The 13,502-nt window shown below is 43.7% G+C and overlaps 1 protein-coding gene across 2 annotated transcripts in view; it reads left to right on the top strand.

Annotated features, from left to right (window-relative positions):
* Positions 1–13,502, top strand: part of LOC126252784 (ATP-dependent RNA helicase p62-like) — a 58,030-nt gene that overhangs the window by 21,418 nt on the left and 23,110 nt on the right. For both annotated transcript variants that reach the window (XM_049953716.1, XM_049953715.1), the window contains exons 5-7: positions 10,954–11,065; positions 11,946–12,134; positions 12,219–12,398. In XM_049953716.1, the coding sequence (XP_049809673.1) occupies positions 10,954–11,065; positions 11,946–12,134; positions 12,219–12,398 (481 nt within the window). The remainder of the gene's footprint in view (positions 1–10,953; positions 11,066–11,945; positions 12,135–12,218; positions 12,399–13,502) is intronic.

The following is a 13,502-nucleotide window of genomic DNA, read 5'->3' as shown; positions in this document are numbered from 1 at the left end:
ACTGCTCTTGTGTACAGAATGTCGCTTTGCTTTTGGAGACTACTTCTGATTCTCAAGCACACCACCTGCCTGCCGTCCCGCTTCTCGACGTCTACCCTGTTCGTGTTGAGGCCCATAGAACTTTTAAATTCTTCCCATGTTGGTATTTACACTAGGCTGCTCATTGGTCTGACAAGAGGTCAAAATCCAGTCTTTCTTCTTTGATGAGGTGTCATGGCCGTACATCGGGTTATGAAAAAGGTAGATTCCTCCTTAGTGCCCACCAGCATTCTTTTTTTTTTTTTCACCTTTGATATAGTGGTGCTTCCGTCAAAGATAAAAGCAGGCTATGGAAGTATCACAGTCCGACCATACACTCTGAACATGATGCGCTGCTACCTGTTCCATTGTTTCAACCCCTAGAATGTTTTCTCGACACCCCACCGAATGTGTAACCTGTGGTAGGGATGCACATGAGGTTGATTGTCTGATGCCTCCTCCCCACTGTATCAACAGCTATGGTGGCCATGCTGCCTTCTCTCGGGATTGTTCTGTGTATTTTGATGAGCAGGCTGTCCAAAAGATCTAGGTAAAGGAACAAGTTACTTACCCAGTTGCTCGCAAGTTACTGGCTAGTAGCAAACCCTGCATTCTCCCGTCTAGCACCTATAGTTCAGTTTGTTCCACAAAGATCATGGCCACGCAGACATGCGACCTACAATTCAGCTCTGAGGTTGTGAAATCACAGTGTGTCAAGGTAGTATTGCCATCCTCCTGCCCAGCTGTGCAACAAGTCATCAAACTCTCGCCTCAAGGGGCAAAGCCAACAGCTAGCCTACCGGCAGGAAAGGACAGAAGGGGTACTCCCGCAAAGACTTCCTACATCCCTCCAGCCAAACACCAAAGTCTTCCTCTGTTAACTAGAAAGGCTCAAAGAAGTCTACCAAAGGCAAATGATCTTCTGCTTCGCTGGAGACGCTCTTCGACGATGTTGCCATGTGATACCTTAGCCCGGCCAGCCTCAGTGTTGCCAGTGTGCACCACCAACCGTTTCTTGGCATTAGACTCCACAGACCGACAGCGCTGCTTAGATGTTCCTAGTCGACCCATCTTCCTATCCCCATCTTCAAGCTGTTGCAATTCACTTTTTCCTTCCCCACCTGACTTTTTCCCTCTTCCATTTATGTCCCTCCGTCATTAGATGTCACCAGGGCAGACTTCCTTCAGCTTATTGAGCAGCTACCTCCCCATTACAGCTACTTGGTGACTTTTAATGTCCATCATCCCCTTTGGGGGTTCTCCAAGAACCTGTTGTAGAGGTGCCGCCTAGACTGATCTTAATCAGCTCAACGTCTTCTGCCTTAACACTGGGGCACCCATGTTCCTTTCTGCCTCCTTGCACACCTATTCCCTTTTGGATCTATCCTTCTGCACTTCCCAGCTTGCCAGTCTTTGAGTGGTCCGTTTTTTTCTGACACCTACTCAGGCGACCATTTCCCATGAGCTATTTGTTTGCTGACTCCTACCCCACCTGCGTGCACAACCAAATGGCAGCTTACAAGGACTGGCTGGCAACTTTACTCCTCCCTGGCGACCTTCGATGAACAGGATTTCCCCAGTTGTGATGACAAGGTTACCCTTACTGCTGCAGAATGTTCCATTCCCCGCACTTTCTCTTTACCATGCTGTGCCCTGGTCTCTTTGTGGACGGAGGTGTGCCGCAATGCAGTTCGCGCACTGAGACATGCTCTCCTCATTTTTAACTGCCATCCTAAGATGGCAAACTGCATTCATTATAAACAGGTGTGTGTGTGAAGTGCCATAGCGTTCTTTGGGATAGCAAAACAGCTAGCTGGATTTCATTCACTATTTCTTTCTACAGTTCCACCCCTTCCTCTGTCACGTGGATCAGCTTCTGACGGCTCTCTAGGATTAAAGATCCATTCTCCAATTTCCAGCCTGACACTAGCAGATGATGTTATTGTGGACCCTATTGCTATCTTCAACACCTTGGGCTGCCGTTCTGCGGAAATTTCGTGCTCTTCCCTCTATCACCATGCCTTCATCGGAAACGAGTGGAGGCGGCTTGAACTGTACCCTTCTCTTCTGTTTGAATCGTGAATGCTACAATGCCGTCTTTACTATGTGGGAGTTAGATAATGCTCTCAGTTCATCCTGATCCTTCGCCGCAGGAACAGGCGGTGTTGACATTCAGGTGTTGCAGCACCTTTTTCTTGTGGGCAAGCACTTTCTGATTAACACGTACAACCATATCTGGGCAGAGGGCCCATTTCCCGACCATCATACCTGTACCTACGCCGGTGAGGACAAAAACCTTCCTTCTAGCTACTGCCTGATGATGGAACGTATGATTATGCCCGGCTGGTGTGGTGGTTAGTCTCGCAATTTACTAATGTTTGCCCAGTGTGGATTTGGTGTGGCATTTCGCAGTTGACCTGTACTTAATTTGTCCCCATCTCGTGAATGGTTTTCTACGGAAATCCGACTATGGTCATGTTTTTCTATTTGTAAAAGGCCTAAGACACCTTCTGGAGAAGTGGTATCCTCCATACTCTTTACATGTGGGGCTTCCGTGGCCGCCTGACCTGTTTCCTTCAGGAATTTTTGAAAGACAGAGTTTTCAAATTGCATGTTGGTTCTGCCTTGTCGGGTATCTTTTCCAGGAAAACTGTGTGCCTCAAGGTTCTGTCCTGAGTGTTGTCCTCTTTGCTATCGTCATTAACCCTATAATGGCCTGTCTCCTGTTGAGCATCTGTGGCTCTCTTTTTGTTGACAATTTTGCCATCCATTGCACTTCTCCATGGACCTGTCTCGCTGGGCGGCTTCTTCAGTGATGTCTTGATCATCTTTACTACTGGAGCATCGACAATGGCTTTCGTTTTTCCACTGACAAAACAGTCTGTATGAATTCCTGGCGGCACAAATGGTTTCTCCGACCACCTTTACATCCTGGGCCCATTGCCGTTCTGTTAGTTTAAACTACGCTATTCCTGGTGCTCATGCTTGATAAGAAACTCTGGGTCCTCCCATGTGTCTTACCTGGCAGCCCTCTGTACACAGTCCAAGGTCCTGCCTGTCCTCAGTAGCACTTTCTGGGGTGCCAATTGAACCACCTTCCTCTGGTTTTACCGGTCCCTTGTCTGTTAGAAATTCTAGACTATGGGTGCTTTGTTTATGCGTTTGCACGTCCATCTCTTACGCAGTCTCAACACTATCCACCATCATGGCATCTGTTTGGCCACTGGCGCCTTTTGCACTAGTCTGGTTGAGAGTCTGTATGCTGAAACTGCTGAACTACCAATTTCCTACTGCTGTGACTTTCTTCTCAGCAGGTATGCATGCTGTTTGTCTGCCATAACATGGCCACCCATCCTACACTGCCTCCTTCGATGATTCCCTTGATCACCAGTGTGGGGCACGTCCCTCTCCTCTGTTACCTCCTAGAGTCCGCTTTCGGCGTTTGCTTTGGCCGCTTAACTTCGCACTACCATAAACTTTCCGGTTGGTTGTGAACCCTTCACCATCTTGGCTTCGTGAAGTGGCCTGTGTTCACCGTGGCCATCATTTTCTTCTAAGGACACTACTCCTGCCTCGCTCTATCGCCTTCAGTTTCACGACCTTCGCATGGAATTTTGTGACGGTACCTTTGTGTACACTGATGGCTCTCTGACTGACCGTGGTGTCGGGTGTGCCTTCGTCATTGGCGCCCACGTCTTCAGATGTCAGTTTCCGGCACACTGCTCAGTATTTGTAGATGAGCTCTTTGTCCTGTATCAGGCCACGGAGTACATCTGGCAACACAGTCTTTTCAATTGTGTCCTCTGCTCACTTTCTCGGTGCCCTTCAAAGCCTCTGTGTGTTGTACACTGCCCATCCATTGGTGCAATGGGTCCAGGAAAACTGTCACTTGCTCACTCTGGTGGATCCGCAGTGAAGTTTATAAAGGTTCCTGGTCGTGTCGGTCTGCCATGAACTGCTGACGCTGCTGCCAAGGCTGCAATCCTCATACCTCAGCCCACTCGTTCCTGTATTCCCTCCAGTGATCTCTGTGTGGCTGTCTTTTTGGCATCGGCATTGGTCCTCCCTTCATGGGAATAAGCTCATTATTAAGCCTCTACCAATGGCTTGAATGACCTCTTGGCTCTCCCACCCGAGTTTTAAGTGTCCGCCACTTCTTGATGGAATGTCCATTTTTCAACAGTTTAGATTCCCGCTTGGATTTGCCGTCTCAGTTATTGGCCATTTTAGCTAATGACACTTGGCCTGTCGACCACCTTTCACTTTTTGTCCATCAAAGCAATATGGCGAAGGCAATTTAATTTTTAGTTTTGGACCTCCATTTCTGTATGGTGTCCATTGTAGCCCTTTCTCCATTTCCCTGTTTTTAGCTGTCTTGTTTTGACATTTTGGGATTGACATTTAGCTGTATTTTAACTCCTCCCTGTTTCCGTGTTCTACAGTTGTGACATGGGTATGTATGACCTCAGTTATTTTTGTGCTCTAAAACAAAACAAACAAAAACACACTGGAGAACAGAAATCACCCCTTCAACGTTCAGGTGTGCTTTTTATCTCTTTCTTATTCTGTTCCAGATATAATAAAAAATTAAGGAAATTTACATGGTTGATGCAGAAACAAAAAAGAGCAAAAAGTGTAAATGAGAGAAGATGGTGGCATTTGCTTTACTGTTTGATAGAAGAAAATTGGCCACTTACATTAATCTTTAGTAAAGTATTATAAAGGGGACAGAAATTGCAGCTTCTCCTTGAGTGTTTAAAGTGTGGGGCATGTGCAGGGTCATTCAAAATTTTTCGTGTGTACTGTAGAATATAGTGAATGTTTTACCCGCAGCACATTCTCTTTCCATAATACTTTCTTTTTCCAGCTCTTTCCTGGATGATAACCCTGACTAATCCAAACATGTACAGTAGATACATCATCATTTTTGTCTATTGTCTGCAACTTGACAGTTGTCTTTTGAAAGTTTGCAGTATTATTCAAAAGTTCTGACACATTGTGAAAGAGTTTTTACATTTCAGAGTTCGACAAGCGATAGCTATTAGCCATATTAACTGATTTTTGATTACCTCGTAACCTCTGCCTTCCTAATGGGCCTACTGGATTGCCATGTAATTGACTGTGATCACGTGTGCGTAATTAAATTTTGCAATGTTTTAGGCTGTTACTGAAGGAAAATAACTGTTTAGTAGTAGGAAAAATGTTTAGAAATTTACTTTGTCAGATGTGCAAACAAGTCTTTAAAAACCGTTGTATACAGGGTGTTACAAAAAGGTACGGCCAAACTTTCAGGAAGCATTCCTCACGCACAAATAAAGAAAAGATGTTATGTGGACATGTGTCCGGAAACGCTTAATTTCCATGTTAGTGCTCATTTTAGTTTCGTCAGTATGTACTGTACTTCCTCGATTCACCGCCAGTTGGCCCAATTGAAGGAAGGTAATGTTGACTTCGGTGCTTGTGTTGACATGCGACTCATTGCTCTACAGTACTGTACTAGCATCAAGCACATCAGTACGTAGCATCAACAGGTTGGTGTTCATCACGAATGTGGTTTTGCAGTCTGTGCAATGTTTACAAATGCGGAGTTGGCAGATGCTCATTTGATGTATGGATTAGCATGGGGCAATAGCCATGGCGCGGTACGTTTGTATCGAGACAGATTTCCAGAACGAAGGTGTCCTGACAGGAAGACGTTCGAAGCAATTGATCGGCGTCTTAGGGAGCACGGAACATTCCAGCCTATGACTCGCGACTGGGGAATACCTAGAACGACGAGGACACCTGCAATGGAAGAGGCAATTCTTCGTGCAGTTGACAATAACCCTAATGTCAGCATCAGAGAAGTTGCTGCTGTACAAGGTAACGTTGACCACGTCACTGTATGGAGAGTGCTATGGGAGAACCAGTTGTTTCCGTACCATGTACAGCATGTGCAGGCACTATCGGCAGCTGATTGGCCTCCACGGGTACACTTCTGCGAATGGTTCATCCAACAATGTGTCAACCCTCATTTCAGTGCAAATATTCTCTTTACGGATGAGGCTTCATTCCAACGTGATCAAATTGTAAATTTTCACAATCAACATGTGTGGGCTGACGAGAATCCGCATGCAATTGTGCAATCACGTCATCAACACAGATTTTCTGTGAACGTTTGGGCAGGCATTGTTGGTGATGTCTTGATTGGGCCCCATGTTCTTCCACCTACTCTCAATGGAGCACATTATCATGATTTCATACGGAATACTCTACCTGTGCTGCTAGAACATGTGCCTTTACAATTACGACACAACATGTGGTTCATGCACGATGGAGCTTCTGCACATTTCAGTCGAAGTGTTCGTACGCTTCTCAACAACAGATTCGGTGACCGATGGATTGGTAGAGCGGACCAATTCCGTGGCCTCCATGCTCTCCTGACCTCAACCCTCTTGACTTTCATTTATGGAGGCATTTGAAAGCTCTTGTCTACGCAACTGCGGTACCAAATGTAGAGACTCTTCGTGCTCTTATTGTGGACGGCTGTGATACAATACGCCATTCTCCAGGGCTGCATCAGTGCATCAGGGATTCCATGCGATGGAGGGTGGATGCATGTATCCTCGCTAACGGAGGACATTTTGAACATTTCCTGTAACAAAGTGTTTGAAGTCACGCTGGTACGTTCTGTTGCTCTGTGTTTCCATTTCATGATTAATGTGATTTTAAGAGAAGTAATAAAATGAGCTCTAACATGGAAAATAAGCGTTTCTGGACACATGCCCACATAACATCTTTTCTTTGTCTGTGAGGAATGTTTCCTGAAAGTTTGGCCATACCTTTTTGTAACACCCTGTATATTAATATGCAGAAAATAAATTCTGTGTTGTTAAAAGTAAACTGATAGTGTTCAGAGTGCTGCAGTGTGGGCTGGAGTAAGTCATAGGACACTGAAACATCATAGGTATGTTCATTGATGGGTTCGTGAAGTATCTTGAAGAAATAACAACAGTTGCACTTTCTGCCACCAAATGAAATATGGTACTGCAAAGTCAGAATGTCGAATGTTTCTATACCCTGTGCTCTTCGCCAATGAGGGATGTCTCCCTCCTAACACCCACCCACCCGCACCTGGGATTGCAGGTTGGCATGGGTCTAGCTACCCCTTGCTGGGATCTCCATCTGCACTCACTGGACTGCACCCCGTGTCTTTCCTCCTGTAACCCCACTTGGATGGTCCCTAGACCACGGATTAGGACTGCTCTTTTGCAGGGTCCTAAGGTCTCTGTTGCTCCTATGGTTTACTGGCGTCTTGTATGTGTCATCCTTGCAGAGTTCCAGCGTGCCGCCGTCTTTTACACTGATTGTTCTAAGACTACTGATAAGGTGGGATATACTTTCACGTCGCCTACCAGATTCGAGCACCATTTGTTGCCAGGATCATGTAGTGTATTTACAGCAGAGCTTCTAGCCATTTACAGGGCCCTCCTTTTTGTTCCTCACGCGTCCCTCCATAGTGTTTTAATTTGTTCTGACTCCATGACCAGCCTTCAGGCTATGAATCGATGCTACTCTCGTCACCCCTTGGTCTCTGCCATCCATGACCTTATCTCTGCCCTTGAGCATGCCGCCTGTTCTGTCATCTTTCTCTGGGTCCTGAGTCATGTGGGAATCCCAGGGAATGAATTGGCTGACTGTTTGGCTAGAGATGCAGATACTCACCCTCCTTTTCCTTCCACGGTTCCAGCTGCAGATATGTGGATCTACGTCAAATCTCTCTTTGCCTAACAGTGGAATGCAGTCTGGAGCTCTAATGCTCTTAGTAAGAAACTCCACACAATCAAGCAGTCTGCGGCACTTCTTTCCGCCCCTCTCAGGAGGAGTCAACTGTTCTATGTCATTTACACATTCGCCATACCTGGCTCGCCCATTGTTTCCTCCTATGTAATGTCCTGCCCCCACAATGTTGTTGTGGTGCCAGACTGACGATATATCACATATTGGTGGCATGTCCCCTTCTTTCGACCCTTCGTGCTAAGTATAGTCTTCCTGCTATTAGTGGACGATCCACAGATGGTTGCCCTGGTCCTCGGTTTCCTCCATGAACGTAGTTTTTATTTCCAGATAAAAGGTTCTCCTTTAGGCTTGGAGCAGGGGGCAGGTTGGTTGTGATTGGGATTCCTTCTGCAGTCTTCATGGTCTGTGACCCCATGACCACATCCCCATTTTCCAGTTTATAGATTTGGTGTCACCTTTCATGATTATACTGTGTGTGTTTAATGATAATTCTTTTATAATTTGACTCCTGGCTGAATCCATTCATTTTTAGCACACACTCTTATGGGCCCTTTTTGGAATCGTCAGGCTGATGACCTTGGTCCCATACACACTCAATCAATCAATGTCGAATGTTTCGTGTTTTGGCGGTAGTCCTTTGTTTGTCACTTGGCTGTGTGTGTGTGTGTGTGTGTGTGTGTGTGTGTGTGTGTGTGTGTGTGTGTGTGTGTGTAAAGTTACTCTTGGTTTGTAAACACTTAAGAAGGTTGAAGTTGTCTGTGCAAAATGCAGTGAGTATTGAGAAGAAAGACCCTGCCTACTGGTAAATTTGTCTTATCAGAATGGTGTCAATAGCAGAGCTCTTTCGTGGGGAATATCGCCGACAGAAACAGCTGCAAAGAGACCCAGAGTCAATAAAGGGGCTAAATAAAATTAAAAAACAATGAATTAGATGGGGCAGCAGTGAGAGGGCAGTTTAAGTTGCTGTAGTTTCAGCAGAGATGATCCAGCACATGCTTCAAATTGTGCAGACGGTGGTAGAGTTGTCACAAGAATTCTCTCTCCTGTGGTCAACAGATCCAAAGGTTTTGCAGTGCAGAAGATTCAAAATATGCACCAAATGAAGCCCCGAGATAGGCTCCACAAATGCCTTCATTGTCAGTCCATCTTTCTTAGAGAAGATAACAGTTCGGAGGCCTGTTATTTGTACAGTGTTATAAGCACCTCTTTGATTAACATGTGATCATAGCTTTGCAAGGACATGACTGTGTCCACATTTTCACGCAAGATTAGGTGGAACCATGTGTTGGTTACAAGATGAAAGACTTGCTTTGAGAAACCTTTGGTAATTTTATCATGTAATAGGCAATTTTGAGATGAAACCTTCCAGATCGCCCAACCTAAATTGTCACTTCTGGTTGTGAGGCTATCTAAAGGATCATGCCTATCAGTGATGATCCAGACTGTTCTTGATCTGAAGGATGACATATTATGACATTGCTCTGATTACACAGGCTATGCTCCAAACAACTGGCTACTGTGCCCTGACAGATGCAGCATGTCGCTGAGTGAGGAGCTCATATTGAACAGGTGTTGTGACAATGTACTAATAAACGTGCCAGAACCACTATTAACATGTTTGATCATTTCTCCCATTTTCCTGCACCCATACCACACTGGCTGCTGACAAAACCATATTTTTCATCTCCTCCTCCTCCTCCTCCTCCTCTTCCTCCTCCTCCTCCCCCCCCCCCCTCCCCACCCCACTCACACTCCGCGAGCTCATAGAGCTTCATTAATGAAGATATCAGGGATGTTTGAGCTTCCTGCAATGTATACAGCCTGCATTGCTGCACTTGGAACATAGTTTAATTATAACCACCCAGTAGTTCATCTGGATATAATTTGCTAAGAAATAGCACTTATGTGTTGAGTCGGAATAAACTTTTGAATGCAAATGTGAAATTTTCAAGTCATAACAAATGACCATCTAGAAAGAACATTCACACCCGAACTTTCATAGCTATGAATGTTTGTCTTTATTAATTGATGCTTAATGTGGCTAAAAGGATGCCAGAGAACTGGCTTGTCAAGTTCAGAGGTCAGAGGAAGGCAGGTTGTACCATGTACAGTGGGAAAGAGTTACATAAAACACTTCCAATGTTCAAACTAAGATGGTGCTTCGTCAGTTATAAAATGTTACTGTTGTCATTGCTCCCCATCAGATGTTTCTCATAATGTATGGTGCTATGGTTTTCATCCAAACGGAGGAAGAATAAATGTACATTCCTTTACAAACACCCACAGAGCTGGAAATGTGTTGAAGTACACATCTTGTCATGTGGACTATGTGCCCTAAAAAGTGCTACAGTCCAGAATCTATTATGGTGGAAAATAAACATGAGATATAATGCTACCACATCAGATGAAAATGAGTCCTTCTGAATTGACTTAGTATAGGGAATAAAACGTTTACATTTCAGATATTTTGAAATGAAAAGGGGAGCAAAAAATTTACTAGTGATGGGAAACTTAAAATTTAATAGATGGAAAAGGAGACAATATGAAAACATACCAGTTGAAGCAGATAAAAAAATACAGATGTCTAAAAATGCAATTGAAAATGGATAACTGCAAGCACAAAACTAATGTGTACATGCATTACTTAAGTGCTGTGTAAATTCTGTCAGGCGAGAAAGGACTTTGTCTGCTGTCAAATACATGGAATGGCTAGTGCCTTGAAAAGTTTGTATGATGTTCATCAATGGAACTAAAAGGATGAGTGTATGTAATTGAACTGAATTAGGTAGTGTAGAGAGCATTGAATTAGGAAATGACCCTGAAAGTAGTAGGTGTTTAACTGTAAAAAAGATTGAAATTAGCAAGCAAGAAAAGTTTGTGAAAAGAGGAATATTTTATGTTTAAGTCGTAGGAAGCCTTTTCTGACAGTATTTGTCTGGAGCATAGCCTTTTGTGGGGGTGAAATGTGGACAATAAACAATACAGACAAGAGGGAACACGTTGATGTAGTGTCACAGAATACCAAAGACTAGTTAGACTTAATAATGTGGATATGCTTGGTTGAATAGGAAAGAAAATCATCCTTGTGAAAGTATGTTATTTATAATCATTTAAAATTTTAAGCATTTCTCTGTTGATTCATATACTTTGTTTTAGGATGCAGAATTTCTCTGAACCTACAGCTATTCAAGCTCAAGGATGGCCAATCGCAATGAGTGGGAAGAACATGGTAGGAATTGCAAGAACTGGTTCAGGAAAGACGTTGGCAGTAAGTACAGATTCTCAAAATGTGGTATAAATATTAGTTGAAGGTAGCGTGTGAGGTGTTGAATGATTTTTTTTTTTTTTTTTTTTTTTTAGTTAAAATTGAACAGAATAAATCTTGTTGATTGTACAAACATACTCCTTGCAAGTCACTGTACTGTAACTGTGAAGTGTAAAATGTGCTAATATTAGTGACTTAGCGCCCTTTTACATTCTCGTATTGAGCATAGAGTGGAAGGTTACTCTCTGCATGTGCCCATCTGTTTTATTATCTTGATCACAGAACTTAATGTCTCAGATTTAGATTCTTAAGTCAGTTCAAAGTCGGAGAGCCGTGATGAGTCCTCAGAACAATGCAGCTGACAAATGCTGTCTGTTCTTGAATATACAGGTGGGGTGCATATATCATTTGTCCTGTTATATTTCAATGAGGGACTATCACATTCCAAATAGTAGAATTGCATACAATCAATGGCCTCTCTATTTCCCTTTGGGACTGTTAAAGCATCTCCATATTATGAAACAAATAATCATAATGATAGTAGCTCACTAGGCCACCTCTGCTCTTTCAGTCTTTTTCCCTGTCCAGATTTAAAATACTAACCCATTATTTCTCAAGAGCAGTCAGAATGCACAAATGCAGATTTTCCCTCTCTGCTCCACAACTTATATGTGGGGGTGATTAGTTGTCATTTTGCTTACCCTCATTTGCAACACATTTTACGACTTAAATATTCCTTAGATATTTAGTTTCAGTTGTGTTCTTTCCCTTGCATGTTCTGAATAATGTTACCTCAGTATAATTTTTACATGTGTAATTACAGGTGGTTGTTGTTAAAACTAGTTCTATTACAATCTGTCAACTATAATATATTTCTTTACAGTACATCCTTCCAGCTGTTATACACATAAGTAATCAAGAACAACTAGCACGTGGAGATGGTCCCATTGCTCTTATTCTAGCACCAACCAGAGAACTAGCCCAACAGATTCAAACTGTTGCATCAAATTTTGGTGGCAGTGCTTTCATAAGGAATGCTTGCATTTTTGGCGGTGCTCCAAAACATCCACAGGTAAGACCTTTTATGCCTAAGAGATTTTCACATATCCTGTAAAATTTAGTTGTAAAATGTTTTGATATATTTTTCCCCAATCAGGAACGTGCTCTTCAACGTGGTGTTGAAATTGCAATTGCGACCCCTGGTCGTTTGATTGACTTCCTCGAACGTGGGACTACAAACCTCAGACGTTGCACATACCTTGTTCTTGATGAGGCAGATAGAATGCTGGATATGGGATTTGAGCCGCAGATTCGCAAGATTGTTCAGCAAATCAGGGTAATGCACTAAATAATAAATTTTATATTTTCCCTCGGGATTTAAAACTAGAAAAGATTTGTTGACTTTTTAATAGATTGTATACACAATTATCACCAAAGGAGTAACCACAGGAAATTTCACTGGAGATATATACATTTTGTTGTGTTCGTTGTATATGTTTGAATGTCAAATTTCTTTCTGCTGTTACTGTTAATTTGGGGTAACTTCCTTTTGTGATCGTTAATGATTATTATTTCCTACATTACTTACTTGTACAAAATTGAGACGAGAATGATTTTTCCACAGAATTAGATGTGCAATATTGTTTGCATGACCCATTTTGATAGTGTGGTTTCTTTCTAACTGTTACATCTAACTTTGTTGGCTAACAAATCGCAGATTACTGTGGTCAGCCTGCGGGTTCGGGGGTTACAATAAGCCCAAGGTATTCCTGCCTGTCGTAAGATGAGACTAAAAGGAGTCTCTCACATTTCGGCCTTCGTGATTGTCCCCTGCAGGGTTTGACCTCCATTTTTCAAAATTTTCCCCAAGAGCGAGCCAATTGGGGAAGGGCACCTTACATGGTGCATAGTGTCCATCATGCACTGAGACCTCTCACATCTGTCATCGATGTGAATTTGCTCTTCCGCTCGTTCTCCAGATGTTGGGCGAGGTCACCCTCCTGGGTGTGTTTTCCTTCATCCTCTGTGCAGTATTACTTTCTACGCTGTCAACAATAATGGACTTCCTAGCTTGTTTGCGCCTGATATCCAGCATGGTAGCCAATCCTTGTGGGGCTGCCATGTACCCTGTTGGTTGTAGCCCCCTGACCACGCAGGGATCGCTCTGCTGATGCCTGCGCTGTTAATTCCCCACATTTGCCAAGGAGTAGATGCCGGTCACCCTGGGGCATCGGGACTCACGGCAATGGCCAGCCTGCCAGGTGGCCTTTGCTGTCACTGGGTGTTGCCCATGTGCAGGGGCCCCTGGTTGGAGTGGGTGGCATCAGAGTGGATGACATGCAATGTAGCTTAGTACGTCATCTCTTGCTGGTGCTAAAAATACCAGCACTCTCTAAGCAGTCAAGGTCTAACTTGAATGCAAAGAAATGCAACCCCAGAT

This window comes from Schistocerca nitens, chromosome 4 (genome assembly GCF_023898315.1).
Source record: "Schistocerca nitens isolate TAMUIC-IGC-003100 chromosome 4, iqSchNite1.1, whole genome shotgun sequence".
Lineage (NCBI taxonomy): Eukaryota > Metazoa > Arthropoda > Insecta > Orthoptera > Acrididae > Schistocerca > Schistocerca nitens.
This window is presented reverse-complemented; position numbering and strand designations above follow the sequence as displayed.